At 35.8% G+C, this 17,332-nt stretch overlaps 1 protein-coding gene across 1 annotated transcript; it reads left to right on the top strand.

Annotated features, from left to right (window-relative positions):
- The first annotated feature begins 914 nt into the window (after window positions 1–914).
- LOC109160271 (myosin-1-like) lies at window positions 915–15,512 on the top strand. The gene is made up of 23 exons (XM_019308564.1): window positions 915–1,813; window positions 4,098–4,196; window positions 4,279–4,422; window positions 4,506–4,656; window positions 4,784–4,811; window positions 5,162–5,327; window positions 5,458–5,521; window positions 5,652–5,665; window positions 5,745–5,829; window positions 6,408–6,511; window positions 6,648–6,786; window positions 6,999–7,117; window positions 7,228–7,380; window positions 7,454–7,543; window positions 8,956–9,033; window positions 10,973–11,131; window positions 11,580–11,786; window positions 12,387–12,592; window positions 12,683–12,818; window positions 12,962–13,091; window positions 13,177–13,323; window positions 13,611–13,678; window positions 14,648–15,512. Exons 1-23 carry the CDS (start codon window positions 1,460–1,462, stop codon window positions 15,329–15,331), a joined length of 3,525 nt encoding a protein of 1,174 aa, XP_019164109.1. The 5' UTR covers window positions 915–1,459; the 3' UTR covers window positions 15,332–15,512.
- Window positions 15,513–17,332: the final 1,820 nt, after the last annotated feature.

Genomic DNA, 17,332 nt, shown 5'->3' with positions numbered 1-17,332 from the left:
ACATTCCCGTTAGATGGCTATTTGAGAGGAGGGCATTTGTGTCATTTCATGATATCCGCTTCTCTTTATTCCATGCATCTTCGGTTGGAATTGAGAAGTCACATGGAAAGACTGATTTGCATTTGAACGTGACCACACACACACACATATATATATATATATACACACACACACACACAAACAATGCAAGAACTTTGTCCATTTGCATTCATGCATGCATGTCATCTGATCCACCACTGATCACTGCAGAGGAAGAGAAGCCAGTTATCTACACACTGCTATTAGCTATATTATAACCATGCAATTTGGTTGGTTATGTATTTTTATGAATTCTGATTATTTTTGTGGTCCAAAATACAAATAGTCAGTAGTAGTAGTGAGGGAGAAGGGGCATTATCGTCCTTTCACTAAACTAACAACATGTGATTTTCAAATGCTTCTGAATTCAAGGTGTTCAAAAATTCAAAAAAATTTGCAGCAAAAAAAAAAAAATAATAATAATTCAGTAGTACTGTATTTCAGTATTTGTATTTCCCACTAAAATGCTTTTTGAGCTTTAAGGAGGTAAAAGAAGAAAAAGATTGCTACAGAAGTACAGAGAGTAGCAAAGCAAAAGGGTAAATGTTCTTCCTTCTCCGTTAGTTTTGGGGGTTTTCTTTCTCGATTCTCTCTTTCTCTCTCTATAGAACCACCCGAGGATTAGCAGTAGGGTTTTCAGTCGGATTTTGCGAAATTTTGGTATTTTTTTTTACTTGAAATAGGTTAATGTTGGGTGTAGTTTCAGTGTTAAATGCATGTGTTGGAACCGACTTTGATGATGTTTTGGTGATGCGGAGAGAAGATTGAAGTTGAAGCTGTCTGTTTCATGTTTGAGCTCTCACTCTTTTTTTGTAATAATTTTATTTTTCTGAAGGTGTACAGATTTATCACTTCCAGTGAAGCATTTCTGACGGAATTTGGTTTTTGAGGTTAGTGTCAGATCGAGTTTTGCTGGACCTGTAGACTACATTGTGTTTGGAGGGATCGGAATTGTGATATGTTGGCGATGTTTTGTTGAAGCGAATTGAGGGGTTGGGACTGGATTTGGAGCTTGGAAGTTCGTTTTTGTTCGATTAGGGTGACTTGTTTTTTTCAGTTATCTTACAATTTTTTTTATTTAACTGAACATTTAAGATTTTTTTTGAGGATACTATAGTTTGGAGATGATGTTGGAGTGATTTTGATGTTGATGTGGTGATGGTGTGATTGATCAGTAAGGAGCCACTATTTGGGGTCTATTGTTGGTGGTGTGTGTTTGGCAAGCTATATTTGTATGTTATGCTCCTCTCCATAGTGGGACCTTGTGGAAAGCTTAATTCACTTTTGTCAAGAAAAAGAGGAGAAAAGGTTTAGCTTTTTGATCCAATTATTAGAGCCCGATCATATTGAAGAATTTGGTCGAAGGGAAGCAGTTAAAAGAATGACACAGAGGGCTAACGGTTCTTTGCCATCTCTTCAGTCAATCAAATCTTTGCCTCTGGATGCTAGATTTGTGCATTCTGCTTCCTTAAAGAAACCTGATGTGGTGAATCAGAAAGGTTATAGGATGGCATCAGATATGGTTGCAGATAATGGAGAATTCTTCGCTGAGGTTAATGGCATTTCTAATGAGGACAATGACGAATCCCCTTACAGAAGTTTTAGCTTTTCTGCTGATGAAAGGCCTTCTGCAGTTGATGATGATCTGAATGTCACTACTTACCCTTCACGATCGGTTGCCCCAACTAGTGCTGAGTCAAAGTGGAGTGATAACAAGTTCTATGCAGCCAAGAAGGTAACCTCCTAATCTTGGACTTATCTACATGCCATTAAGTTAGTTCTTGTCACGTTTTATGTTTGTCATTTGAAGAATGCTTTAAAAACCAACCGATTAGTTATGTGCTTTGTTTTTTAGTGGCATCTTGTTTCCTAGTGTATTTTGAGAGTTGAGACAATGGTTTGAGAGTTTATGAACCTGATGGTTCATGCTTTACAGCTCCTGAGTGAATGAAACTGTAGGGTAGCTTCTGTATATGAGGTCAAGCTTGAAGAGACATTTTAAACTTTGCAGAAATGAAACAGATCCAATTTTATTCTCCAAGGATCAGCTGCTGTTTTGCTCAAAATAACAAGAACAACAATAGCAGCAGCAACAATAACAACAACAACAATATTACTGAGTAGTAGATAATTCATCTACTGTTTGGTGAAAAGGCAAAAATATTGGGAGCTCCCCTAAATGATGAATCTGTTGGCTAATACGTAGAGTATTATGCTATTCCTTTTACATTTGTAAAATTTTGGATGCCTTAATAATATGCTCTAGATGAATTGATTATTAGGTGTTGTGCTTTCCTTGTGAACTATGTGAGAAGCTAGTTTTTGTTTTCATTCTTTCTGTTTTTCCTTGTATGTCCTCTTGGAAAATGGAAAATGGTATAATAAAATAATCCTGATCCTAATCATCCTATACTAGAAATTTTCTCTACAATTTTACTTCAGGAGTGGAATATTAGTGTGATGATAACTCCTGTACTTCCATTCAACAATTTCATCCAGTGTGATTTATGAGCTAATGCTAGGAGCACCTTACATTGCATAGTGGTTGCATTTATTAAAAGAGAAGAGTAGGCAATGCTGCAATGGAATTTGTAGGACATAAAGCTCTTTTACCTGGTTTGAGACTTTGAAGGAAACTTGATAAAGAAGTGCATTGCCTCTGACACGCATCAGAACCATTGGATGGCATATTACTCAAGAAAGGCAGTCAGCACAAGAATGGAAATCAAGCAAATCAGGCAGCAAATTTGCAGACCATAAACAAATCATAAATCATGAGATTTAACAGAAAATCAGTTCCATAATTGATCCCGTTTACTAAAAGATTGAATTCAATCAATTAGTTATTCTAACCCATGGCCTTATAAACCCATATGCTTCTCTCTATTTTTTCAATGTGGGATTCCTAACACTCACCCTCAAGTGGACAACCGGGCCATTTTGAATCTAACTGGTTGAAACTTGAATTGGATCTGACCCTCCCTTGAAACGGAAGCTTGGAATTGGGTGAACCATGGGCAGGCAACTGGGTGAACGGACCTTGGGCCACTAGGACGGGACATCTAGACAAACTATTGGGCAAACAAAGTGGGCCAAACAAACTTTGATATCATGTTAGAATCTAAGATTGAACCGAGGTCACTCAATCGGGCTGTAATGCACATGGGCCAAACCACACTGGGGATTGAATTCAATTAATTAGTTAGTCTAACTTGTGACCTTATAAACCAATGTGTTTCTCTCTATTTTTTCATTTCGGATTCCTAACATATACATTGTATTACATCATAAGTAGGGACCTCAAAGGCATTGAATAAACATCCTAAGTAATATAGCTCTAGGAACTGGGCAAAGGATCTATATTCTTGCTGGAGGGTGTCTCTTCACATCCTTGTTTGATCTCTTTGTTCAATAATAACAGTTGCCATCATTCTTCCCTTTTTCCGGCTGCTTTACTTTAACAGCTGGGATTCTCAGAGTGATAGCTATTTGAACAGTATATTGTTTAATGTATATTTAACTGCAAGGCCTCCATTGTTATAAGTGTAATTTGGGATGTAGAAGATTTGTGGTCAAGGTGCTTTTGCTGTCCTGATCATGTGTCTGCTTCCTTTTCAGATGCGTTTTACTTGTACTTCCATTGTCTATGACTCTATTCCAGTGTTGAACCTTGGTAGATAGCTACTGTCTAATCTATCTTTGATATTTTTGATTTGCTTCGGATAATAACAGTCATAAATGTTTTCTCTTTTTGGGATATTCTGCTGTCATCATTTTCCAGTAATATTTTCTCCTTTATCAATGAAATGTTCTTTTCTATCATTTTCTGCGTATGTGGAGAATTAACTGCGTCTCTACTCTCTGTCTCTCTCTCTCTCTTGGGGTGATTGGGCCTTTTCTTGATTTTTGTAATCATATTTGCATAGGAACCGAGGATTTACCCATCTGAATTTGTTATCATCTTTGCACATTTTTACTGATTTTATTACCTATTTATTAAAGTTGGCTTTTTTTAAAAGGTCCGTTCTTGGTTACAACTTCCGGATGGAAACTGGCAGCTAGTAACAATCATATCCACCTCTGGAACTGAGTCAGTGATATCATTCTCTGATGGAAGAGTGAGTTTATTTGGATTTTTTAGATGTAAAGTAATCAATTCAATATCTCTTTTATCTTTTTTTTGTTCTGCCTTGATCTCAGGTGCAAAATGTGAAATCTGAAAATCTGCTACCAGCTAATCCAGACATCCTTGATGGGGTGGATGATCTTATGCAACTAAGTTATCTGAATGAGGCATCAGTTCTGTATAATCTTCAGTACCGGTACAATAGAGATATCATATACGTAAGCACATATTTGGATGTTTTGTTAATCTCGCTTGTGAAGAACTTGTTTGACTCATAAAATAATGTATTTTCATTTTCCAGTCAAAAGCTGGACCTGTTCTTGTTGCGATTAATCCCTTCAAGAATGTTCCATTGTATGGGAATGATGACATTGAAACATATAAGCGTAAATCCTCTGATAGCCCACATGTGTATGCTATCACAGATACAGCAATGAGGGAGATGGTTCGAGGTACTCTTTGGTTACATAATGACTTCTTTTTTTTTTCTTTTTTTTTTTCCTGGGGATAATGATTATGTTTCACGGACTTCTGTGGTTATTTATTTTAGAGAAGTCTGACACATCATTTTTATTGCAGATGAAGTAAATCAGTCTATTATTATAAGGTTAGCAAGTTCAATTCTTCATAGTTATCATTGTTGTTGTCTTGTAAAAGTGAAAACTTTGTTTGAAAGTCAAATTCAAAACTATACCTAAACTGTATTGATTTCGATTTTTTTCTTTACTGAAACTTTGAAGAATGTAACGAACATAAGCATAGGTTTGATAACCAAGTGAAACATGAATTATTGAAGGATGACAGGCATGAAGTGTTTTCACCAGTGGCATATTAAATATACCATGTTACATAAACTACATGTCCTGCCTGGTATTGTTCTGCCAGTAAGGCATAGAATTATATTTTTGGGTACATTGCAAGCGCTGCTCATTTATTTACTCTTTGTTTTGTCACCAGTGGAGAAAGTGGAGCAGGCAAGACTGAGACAGCAAAGATTGCAATGCAATACTTGGCTGCACTTGGAGGTGGCAGTGGAATTGAGTATGAAATTCTGAAAACAAATCCCATATTGGAGGCCTTTGGAAATGCAAAAACATTAAGGAATGATAACTCAAGTCGATTTGTAAGTTTAATTAATAATCATTAGTTAATCCTTTTTCTTTGTTAATATAATGGAATATAATGATATTTTGTACAAGTGAAGTTCTGATGTACTGTTGCTAGACTTTGATAATTTAGCGATTCATTGACAGGGAAAGCTGATTGAAATCCATTTTAGTGAGACTGGAAAGATATCTGGTGCAAATATTCAGACTTGTAAGCAAGCATTTTGTTTGGCTTTCTTGTGATGTGTATGCACATGATATTTACTTTATGATGTTACTCTGACTAACATTGTGATGCACTTTTGTTTTCTGCTCTGCAATATGGTGCTTAATCTTCTCAGTTCTACTTGAAAAGGTATATTTCTGTTATATTTTTTCAATGTTGGTTTATTCAAGTGTTTCTTATATTGACTTCATTAAGTTTCTACTTGCAGTCAAGAGTGGTCCAGTGCACAGAGGGAGAAAGGTCATATCATATCTTTTATCATCTCTGTTCGGGAGCTCCACCTGCACTAAGGGGTACAAATCTAATACAATATTAATTTTCTAATGGGGTGTTCATTGCATTAGTTTGGCAAACAAACAGTTTGCTTGCTAAAATGTTATGTCTGCTTGTGTGTATAAGAAATGATACTCCATATAAGTCTGTTAGAGGGAACATAAAAATGACTTTTCCCCTCGTCTCTTTGGGCCATGTGAGAAATCATTAGTAGAGGGGATATTTTATCTGGCGCTCTCCACTACAAATTAGGTATGAGCTTGAAGTCAGGATAGGATATTTGCAAACCAAAACCAGGTTAAACTCAGACCAGATGGTTGCTGTATATTTATAGTCCTGCATAAGTAAAAAGTTTCCTTAAACAGTGAATGGTTTCCATATTTTCACGCTGCTTTATAGAGTTGCAAAATCCTAGATGGATAGATGCTGAAACTGTAAGAATAATGTGATACAGGGAAATTTATTTATAGTATTTCGCAGTTCAAATGTCTTGTTCCTTACTCCCGGATACTACCATGTAATTGATTTCTAATGTATTTTTCTGACATGTTAAGTATGAATTTTCTTAATTTTCACTTTTTTGAGTCTCCTCTTGCAGACAAATTAAATTTGAAGGGAGCTTATGAGTATAAATATTTGAGACAAAGTAATTGCTTCTCAATTTCTGGGGTTGATGATGCCGAACAATTTAAATTTGTCACAGTAATTCTCTTTCCTAGTCTATTTTAGACTTTTGCAGATGCTTCACATTATTGTAATCTGTTTTGATATTTTTTTTTTCTTTCCATGTGAAGCAAAATTATGTTTCCAGAGGCTAAATTTTATTGTTATGTTTCAGGAAGCTTTAGATGTTGTCCATGTTAGCAAGGAAGACCAGGAAAGTGTATTCTCAATGCTAGCAGCAGTGTTATGGCTGGGGAACATATCCTTTACGGTTATTGACAGTGAAAACCATGTTGAACCTGTTGATGATGAAGGTAAAAGTTTTTAAAACCTTAAAACTCTTTAGTAGGTTGAAGGTCGAAAGAGCTTCAGGGGTTTAGCAAAACACTTCTGCAGTTTCAATTATTCTTGCCCCAAAATTTGTATTTCATAACTGTTAGTTTATATCATTTTAATGTGCTTATAGAGAAGTAGCTCTTCTTGTAACTTGGAAGTTTTGATGTTAACTTTGATATCTACTTTCCAGGTCTGATTACTGTTGCTACTTTATTGGGATGTGAGGTTGAGGCATTAAAACTAGCTTTGTCAACACGAAAAATGAGAGTTGGAAAAGATAATATAATTCAAAAGCTGACGGCATCTCAGGCATGGATACATTCAGATTAAGCAGTTTTATGTGGAAAGTGGTATTTTTTAAGATATTTTATGTACTGGGAGACTAAGTACTTATTGGATCATATGTTTACATCATTCAGGCCATTGAAACAAGAGATGCGTTGGCAAAATCAATTTATTCTTGCTTATTTGATTGGTTGGTTGAACAAATAAATAAGTCACTTGCAGTTGGAAAACGTCGAACTGGGAGATCTATTAGCATTCTTGATATTTATGGTTTTGAATCATTTGAGGTATGGTCTGTTTTATTCTCTGTTTTTGTTGTTTCTTGCTTGTCCTGTAATTCAACTTCACTTTCCTTTTCAGAGGAATAGCTTTGAGCAGTTTTGTATTAATTATGCCAATGAAAGATTGCAGCAGCACTTTAATCGCCACTTATTCAAGTTGGAACAAGAGGTGACTGTCCTGTTTCTCTACTTATATTAAAGCTCATTGTTGTCTGACATTCAAATGCCTTAGTGAGGCATGCCCATTTTCACTTTAAGGTTTTTTCTTCGGCTCGCCTAAAATACTTATATAAATATACATCTTGTCTACACTAGACTAGATGCTGTTTTCTATTTATCTTTTCTCCAAGATATGCTGAAAAAATCATCTAGTCTTTTTCTGTACAGAGTACATCAATGGGAGTTGCAGTTGGGGGGGGGGGGGGGGGGTATGGGATCTAAGCCTAATGCCAAATGCTTGGGAAGTGTAAAAAAATATAGGTTTATTATTATTTCTGTGTATTTACACTGTACATAAGGTCCTATATTTATATACATATGAGATACAAGTTGGACTAAGCCCACCAGTCCACCACTACAATCAAGGGTTAGGGTTTAATATTCAACATTTCAACAGGAAGAAACTTTGCCTAACACCAATCTAAGCTCAAACCTATCAAAATTGCTACTCCCACTGACCAATTTATGTGTCACTTTTTAGTATATTCTTATTTCATAGATGATCAAGATCTGAACTGATGAACTAGATCTCTTGCAGAAAATTTAACCTGCATTTTTTTTTGTTTAACACTTTGGATCAGAACAAGATTTCACAGATATTTAGAATGTACTTATGGATAAAGAAGTGAAGAATAAAACTTATGCTAGAGATAATGTTGGCTGAAAATTTTATCCTAAAGTTTTTTGTTGTTTATTTGAGACAATAAAAATGGTCTTTTGTTGCTTTGTAATATGCCTATGTCTAATTTTTCTATTATAGTACACTGTAACTTTGCCTGAATTTTATCATTCTACAGAACTAATAATCTAATATGGTAATCCATATTATTCAAAATATGAAAATCATACGTGAAGGATTTTTTTTTTTTTTTTTTTTTTTTTTTTTTTTTTTTTTTTTTGCTTTTTCTAATGGATGGTTTGTAAATGTAGGAACTTTTTGGAATTTTTATTTTCATTTTGTTTCTATATCGGTTAGCACCTTCACGGCTTCAAGTTCTCTTGGAGTTATCTTACTGTTCAAGGACTCTCTTTGGATCTCACCAACTTAGTTTTATCATATTAAATTTCACTCATTTGATAAACTCATAAAAGGATGAAGCATGCTGATTTATAGATGTCATTTAGATCCTTGAGAACACAAGAAAAAGAGATATTCTGTGTGTTTAACACAATAAAATGTAGAACCAGTCACCAATATGATTAAAAGTAGAACCAGTTAGAGTGTGATTAGAAGTGCTTGTTAAGGGTCTACACGTTCACATGCATTTGAAATTTTGAATTCTACTATGGATTCATAGAGTTTTGGTATCCTTGCCTGCATAGCCATGTCAACTTTGATCTGAGATTTGGATTTATTTCCAGGAATACATCCAAGATGGCATTGACTGGACAAAAGTCGATTTTGATGACAACAAAGATTGCCTAAATCTTTTTGAGAAGGTACTGAATCACTTTTTTTTATTTATTTATTTTTAGGGGGGGGGGGCGGGGGGGGGGGGGGGGGGGGGTTATGATAAACATTTTGGTTTAGTAATGTTTTTAAGTAGATATTTCGAGATTAAGATTTTGATTATTTAATGAAGATGAACACCAAGGATAGAGTTGAACATGAATAGCCTCTAGATAACACAACATAAACACTCTAGGACATGCCAAAAAAGCCCTTCATCAAGAGTGGTAGAGGCGAAAGGGAGCAAAGAATAGCAAAGGATGCAGTAGAGTCCATAGTAATGAAGATAAACTCAAAGCAACGTGATGAAGATAACGCACCCAATGGCATTGATGAGAATAAGAGTAAAGTAGAACACCAGGAAAAGAAAGTAAAATAAGTAAAATAGAACACTGATTGATTTTAAATAGTCACACTCCCCCTTACTTGAAACATGGGAAATAATCAAAGGCTTATAGAAATAAAATATAGTAGTGCTGAAATTGAACACCCTTGGGATAAATATGGTATATCGGAGATAAAGAAACAAACACGGTTATGCCATAACACATTGGAAAGAAGTTTGGCAACAAACCCAAAAAGCCTTCAAATTTCGCCAGAAAAGGTCCAAAGAAGGGCAAAACAACAATTTGGAAAATTTTCACTGGAGAAATACATCATAGGAGAACTCATGCGTCAGGGCTTGAAGGATGCGACGGCACGTGACGCTGGAGATGGTGTAGGATGACGACGAAATTTTCCAGATAAGGTCGCAAAGAGGAGAGGAATCTAACAGTGTACGGGGTGAGATCACAAAATCACTGGAGAAGAGGGGATCTGAGAAAAGCCAAACGGAGATCAAGCAATTGTGACGGCGCGTGTGGGCGAGTGTTGTGGCGGATGACACCGGTGTTTCTTGGGCAAGGTCGCGAAGTGATTCCGAGTGTGATTGTGGTGATAGATCTTGAAGTAAACCATCATAGACACGTCGGAATCCAAGAGATAGTCGTGGGTTTTTGTTTACGCTGAAAAATAGGTGTTGCCAGAAAAATTGGAAGAAAAATAGCCTAGGAAAGTAGGCTTTAATACCATGTTGAAATTGATTGATTGAAAGGCTTGGCGGATGGAGAATAACAACCACCCGCAAGTTAGGCCGAAGCAAAATATGTGAGAAACCAAGAAAAAGAGAATAGAAACAATATATTATAATGAAAGATTACAATAGATTGTCTCTCTGTGTACTCTATACTTCTATCTATATAAGGATCCAATATTTATAGGAACATGGGGACTAAATCAAGGCTAATAGGAATAGGAAACTAAGCCCACTCCTACTAGGAGTTTCCTAATATTCAACAATTTACAGCTTAGAAAACTCCGTAATTATTTTGTGATATTATTAATTTATTACTAAATATATCCTTCTTATTTCAACAGTTATAGTATGGAGTATTGAATTTTTATAAATTACAGAACAACACTTATAATTAGGGAATGATGAGTCATGTATATTTATATACATAAACTGTAACATCTTGTATACTTAAATTATTTTTAATTGTTTTTCCAGCCTTGTCTGATTGTCTGACTCCATGTTCTGCTTCTAAGAAATTTGCTGTCATGAATGCATAACATTTTTACTCTGCGTTCTGTTCTTCTCATTCCTCAAGTTGCCAAATAATATGGAAATGATGGCCCACACAATCCTCTGTTACATCATTCCTGGCATCCTGTTAACAATAACATGTTGAGACTCTAGCACTCATGGCATTGCCATTAGGTTGGTAAAACTATGTGGGCAAATTCATTTTGTATCACAGGGTGAAATTATTGATACTGATGTGAGAACTAAGATCTTCATGTTTTCTGTCAAGACACTCTTCGTATTATTTGTAGTTCAATATGAGGTATGCAGTTGATCTCTTTGTAACTTCATTTCTCTATTGGCAGAAACCACTTGGATTGTTATCTCTTTTAGATGAGGAGTCCACCTTTCCAAATGGCACCGACATGACATTTGCCAATAAACTCAAGCAGCATTTAAATTCTAATCCTTGTTTCAAAGGCGATCGAGAGAAGTCTTTTACAGTATCCCATTACGCAGGCGAGGTATGCAGGTCTATGATAAATTCTTGTTTGCGGACCTCTCAACCCTTTCCCAGAAGAAAGGGAAGAAAATAATCCTTTACTTTCAAGTTCTTTATCAGTTTATCCCTTGATTGTCATCAGGTCATTGGTTCAGCCCTGAAAATTGTCTCTGAAAATATAGTTAGGGTGGCATACATATTTTCTCTCCATCTTGCAATGTTGTAGGAGTTTAGGACATTAGGCCTGGCCTTTTAATACAGGATTTAAGATGATTGAAGTTGAGCTTTAGTTAGTGCTTTTCTTTGGTATATTATGTAGCACTGCATGGCCATATCACTTTCTGGAGAGTGCTTCTACAGACAACTGATGTGTGTGTGTTTTGAGAATATCAGAATGACCTGTTAGAACTGTTCAGCTTTATTTCATTTATTTTCTTCAATCTGGAAGTTCAGTGGTCTTTCTTCCCCAGGTAACATATGACGCATTTGGTTTTCTTGAGAAGAACCGTGATTTACTCCACTTGGATTCCATTCAACTTCTATCTTCTTGCAAGTGCCACCTTCCTCAGATATTTGCATCTAATATGTTAACTCAAAGCGAGAAGCCTGTTGTTGGGCCCTTGTACAAATCAGGGGGAGCAGATTCTCAGAAATTAAGCGTTGCCACAAAGTTCAAGGTAATATTACAGACTTACAATTGATTTATAAAACATAAAATATCTTGGCGATTACTTGCGCTAAATTATTTTAAGTATGGAGCACCAACATGGTTGCTGGGCTTGTGATGATCAACTTTTGAGCATTAAAGGTCAAGGAAAAAGATCATGATATTTAAATGTTTTTACTTATTGTAAACTTTTTATAAAAAATACTAGTGAATGTTAATTTTTGTATTATTGTTAAAATTTTTAAAGACTTGTATTCTGTGCTTCGTGTTGTTTAATGGAAGTGTAATCAGCTGCTGGGTGTATAATAGATCTTGCAGAGCAATTGTTTTACAGATAGACTTATGCTCCATGTAATTCTATGGTTTATTTATTCAGTTTGGTGGAAATAACTGCTGAACCATAAAGTGCATACAGTATTTTGTTTAGGATAAATGATTTTATAGTTCAATAACAGTGCAAAAATGATACTCCGTAATAGAAATAAAATTTTAGGTTTAGTAAGAGCAATTCATTCATCCTTTTATTCAAGTCGTTAAAAATATTATACCTTTTTCTGGACAGGTGTAGATTGCTATTATATTTAAATTGTGGTTGTATTTGTACTTTTAGGGTCAACTGTTCCAATTGATGCAACGCCTAGAGAGCACAACACCCCATTTTATACGTTGTATAAAGCCTAACAGCTTTCAATCTCCTGGAAAGTATGATCAAGGACTCGTATTGCAACAGCTGCGATGTTGTGGTGTCTTAGAAGTAGTTCGAATATCGAGATCTGGATTTCCTACTAGAATGTCCCATCAAAAGTTTGCTAGAAGGTAAGCTTGAATGTTGTTGTCACTGTGAAGCATCTTAAAGTTTTTATTTTTCACCATCTTTATAATTGCCGTCATATATAATGATATCAGATATGGATTTCTTCTATCGGACCATGTTGCATCACAAGATCCACTTAGTGTCTCAGTTGCAATACTCCATCAGTTCAACATTCTGCCTGATATGTATCAGGTTGGATACACCAAGCTGTTCTTCCGAACAGGGCAGGTGAGATAAATAGTTATCCTTGCTTTCCCTCTTTCTCCATTTCAGTCCGTGTGATTAACCTGATGATCGAACAAGAAATTCTTCATTGCTACATTCAGGTTGTTGCATTATGGTTAGTCACTTAATTGCGGCATTAATTTCAGGTTGGGGTGCTTGAGGATACTAGAAATCGCACCCTCCACGGTATCTTGCGTGTTCAAAGCTCCTTTAGAGGTCATCAAGCCCGTAGTTACCTGAAACACTTGAAGAGAGGAGTTACAACTCTTCAGTCATGTATGCTAGCTTGCTTTCAATCGAATATTGGAATTTTTATCTTGATGTACAAGGAACTAATCCCTTCATAACTAATTCTGCATAGTTGTTCGTGGTGAGAAAACAAGAAGAGAATATGCAATCTCATTACAGAAACATAGAGCAGCTGTTTGTATACAGAAACAGATAAAAGGACAGATTCACAGGAGGACCTTCAAAAATGTTCATAGTGCATCAATCATTATACAATCAGGTAAATATTCAAATTAATCCATTATGACCAAACTGATCTGATGACAATGGTCAAGTAGGACATCTTTAATGGCAAATGGAATGTATTTCAAATCAATTGCTGTCATTTGGGGCTTTATTTAGGCTCAGATAAAAGTTACTCCAGGCTTGCCTGGATTGTCAGAAAGGATGTTTTTGCCACTGGCTTTAATGTTTACAGTATATAATGATAAAAAATGATCTGCGTTTTACTAGAAGATGCAGATTTGTTGATTTATTCTCTTTTTTTTTTTTTTTTTTTTCCTACAGTTATCCGTGGGTGGTTGGTCAGAAGATGCTCCGGGGATATAGGGCTGCTACAGTTTGGAGGCAAAAAGGTAATTATGGAATTAAGGGTCCGTTGAAAACCTGGAAAATGATTTCTAGAAAATGACTCATTTTTTAGAAAATATTTTAACTTTCTGGTGTTTGACTGAATGTCAGAAAACTATCTTTTTCTGTTTGGTTCATTTTCTTAAAAATGAACATATTATTTGATATAATAATAATAATAATAATAATAATAATAATAATAATAATAATAATAATAATAATAATAATAATAATAATAATAAAATAAAAATATGTGGTGATGGTGGTGGTGTGGTAGTGGTGGTAGAGGTGTGGTGGTGGAGATGGTGGTAGTTGTGGTGGTGTTGGTGTTGATGGTAGTGGTGGCAGTGATGTTGGTGGTGGTTGTAGTGGTGGTAATAATAATAATCCGGAAACTAACTTAAAAAAGAAGAGAGGGAAGAAAGATGGAATATAAAGAATTTGGAAAATGCCTTCTAACTACAAAATTAGGAAGACATTTTCCGCCAAATTGGATAATTTTTCCTTTGACCAGAATGAATATTTTCCTTTGACTTCATTTTTTTGTGTGTACAAAATACTAAAAATCTGGAAGTCATTTTTTGAGTTTCCAAACAGATTCTAAATGTGTCTTTTACCTGATAGAAAACTATATCCTATTGGGATAAAGTGCAATACATGGGGATGTTCAGAAGTGTGCAAATTAAAGCTCCCTACAATATTTGCACAATACTGTGTAGAAGAATATACTAAGCTTTAGCGTTTGGAACACCAATGAGCAGAGCTCATGTCTGATCATTACACCTTGCCAGGAGGCCTGCTTAATCTTCTATTATAACGAACTTCAATGTTATTCAAAATCATAATCAGAAAGTCACTCGTACAGTCCTACCTATATATAGTTCTGAGTTCTGTTGCAATCCCGACCAATTGCTGGCTGGCTTTTTAATTTGTACTTGTGAGATTGATGAGCTTCTTGTATTGTATACATACAGGGTAATGAGTGTGAAGAGGTGCTAGTGAAGTCCTCATTTCTATCTGAATTACAACGCCGCGTTTTAAGGGCTGAAGCTGCACTTAGAGAAAAAGAAGAGGATAATGACATCCTACACCAGAGGCTGCAGCAGTATGAAAACCGTTGGTCAGAGTACGAGCTGAAAATGAAGTCAATGGAAGAGGTTTGGCAAAAGCAAATGAGATCGCTGCAATCCAGCCTGTCTATTGCGAAGAAGAGCCTTGCTCTGGATGATATGGAGAGGAACTCCGATGCATCAGTCAATACAATGAGTGACGATAGAGAATCAATCCATTTGGGAATTGAAACAGCAGGGAGCAACAGGAACCGCGACAGCAGCAGTGGAGGAGCGAGGCCTATGAGCGCTGGCCTGAGTGTAATAAGCCGACTGGCGGAAGAGTTTGAGCAAAGGAGTCAAGTATTCGGTGATGATGCCAAGTTCTTGGTCGAGGTCAAATCAGGTCAGGTCGACGCTAACTTGAATCCTGACCGTGAGCTCAGAAGGCTCAAACAAATGTTTGAAGCTTGGAAGAAAGACTACGGAACAAGGCTAAGGGAAACCAAGGTTATATTGCATAAGCTGCAGGGAAACGAAGAAATGGTTAGTGATAAAATGAGAAAAAAATGGTGGGGAAAGAGGAACAACAGCTCAAGGTTTAACTAACTAAATTGGTATTTGTATGTATGTACATGTCAAAGCTCTCTGATCTGCATTTTGGACTTTTCATCAAAAGCATTTTTTTTTTTTTTTTTGGTTTATGTATTTTATTTATACATCTTATGTTATGTTATGAACAATTATTAATCTTATATAAAGAAATGTTTGTGGTGTGCTTATCTTGAAAGCTAAATCTGTAGTTGTACACTCTGCTTTTAATAATTTAAAGAAGTGATGTTTTGTACTTTGCTGGCACTGCAGAAGGTCACTTTAAAAAAAAAAAAAATTTAATTTACAACTTCAATAAGTAGTAAATACATAAGAATTTAATAAGCATAAAATCAATATCACTATTTTTTAATATGATGATCGCATCAGTCATTACTTTATTAAATTAAAGTATATATGTATATTACATATTTTTAAAATTGTATTGGCCAACGTGATGGACCTGCAGGTTGGCCCGATTCATGGGTCAAAAATTAAAGCCTAACCATGTCCATAGTATAAAGCGGGCTAGCCCTAGTTCGTTCATTGTAGCAAATGGATTAGATTGGGCCAGCCCAAACGGTTGGACTTTGACTGATCTTTGGGCTAATCCGTCCGTTTGACACCTCTAACAAGAGTTGACAAGCAAAAGTTTAAATAGGAAGGTCATCCTTGAATCATCAAGGGAGATGGGTTAAAAACCTTTGAGGTAAGGAATTCATGATAGACACCACTATGATGGTCAAACGAAATCATGGAAAGACTTACATCTAGTTTTTGGAAATAAATAGTCATAATTCACTCTGTAGCCTGTAATAGGTGGTCTATGTTGAGATAGACTTGACAGAGGTAGAGTCTATATTGAGATAGACTTGATGAAACTTGAAAAGTCATTGAGATAGACATGATGAGAATTTTGTGAAAGTTAAAAAGTTTATATTGAGATAGACATGACGACGGGGATTTTGTGAAAGTTGATGTGTGCATTAGAGTTCAAAATTTCTCTGACCAATGAGTTCAAGATTCATATCACTCTTGGGAAGAAAATTACTCAGTGTCACTACATGTTAGTTCAAGATCTCATTCATTAACATTAAGGTCAACTTAAGTAAATTGCTCAAACATTCCTTTCTTAGCCTTCCTTTGAATGGGGGGGGGGGGGGGCGGGGGGGGGGGGGGGATTGTTGGAAACCATTCAAAGAAGCTTAGTTATCCTCCTATTATTTTGGATCTGTCTGAAATCTTCTCTGCCTTGTCCGCAGATAAAAGAGACGTGGCTTCATTCTTTATCCACTCTCCCTAATATTGCGTTGAGTATGTGGTCTGCGAGGAAGGTTGTTGAAGCTTTATATACTATAAATACTTCCTCCCAGATTGAGCAAATGGACGATGACAGCCTCTTCTTCATTCATTCATGGCTTTGTGTTTTCATGTGTGAGCATAACACTACATCTGTGTAGCCTGTCGAAAGCGTGCCGAAACCGTCACCAGGAAATTTACGCTTTTAAAGTAGTGTTTTCATAAACACGGCACAGAGTTCTATTTCCAATCTGTTTCGAATTCCTATTGGTGTTCTTCGTCGCACACCATCTTCCTGTTCAGGCTTCACGTGGCATTGTTTCAGCACAAATTACCCAACACTTTTTACCCTGAATAATTCATGTTAGCATATTAGCCCCTCAATTATTCTAAAAGTGACGATTCCCCCCCCTCCCCGATATATTAAATTGACATTTCTACCCTTAAAAGTAAACATTTTATTTATTTTTCTTCTCTAACAAATTATTGCGTATACGTAGGGATGACCACGGTTCGATTCTAACTGAACCGGACACTATAGCAATCGAATTAAAAGTTTCCGGTTAAGGAAAAATTGTACACTTTTTCACTCTGAGTTATATGATTATAACATTTTTTTTCCTCTCAGTTATTTGTTTATCCACATTTGCTCCCTCAATTATATTAAAAGTGGCAGGTTTTCTCCATTTTATGTTAGGTGAACATTTTTACCCTTAAAAC

The sequence above is a fragment of the Ipomoea nil genome, unplaced genomic scaffold, assembly GCF_001879475.1.
Source record: "Ipomoea nil cultivar Tokyo-kokei standard unplaced genomic scaffold, Asagao_1.1 scaffold2845, whole genome shotgun sequence".
NCBI lineage: Eukaryota > Viridiplantae > Streptophyta > Magnoliopsida > Solanales > Convolvulaceae > Ipomoea > Ipomoea nil.
Note: the sequence above shows the minus strand (reverse complement) of the source record. Positions and strands in the feature narration are given on the sequence as shown.

Coding starts and splice junctions, on each gene's coding strand:
- LOC109160271 (XM_019308564.1), top strand. CDS start 1,460: ATGACACAGAGGGCTAACGGTTCTTTGCCATCTCTTCAGTCAATCAAA. Junction 5,830..6,407: donor AGCTCCACCTGCACTAAGGG/GTACAAATCTAA, acceptor CTCCTCTTGCAG/ACAAATTAAATTTGAAGGGA. Junction 11,787..12,386: donor GCGTTGCCACAAAGTTCAAG/GTAATATTACAG, acceptor TTGTACTTTTAG/GGTCAACTGTTCCAATTGAT.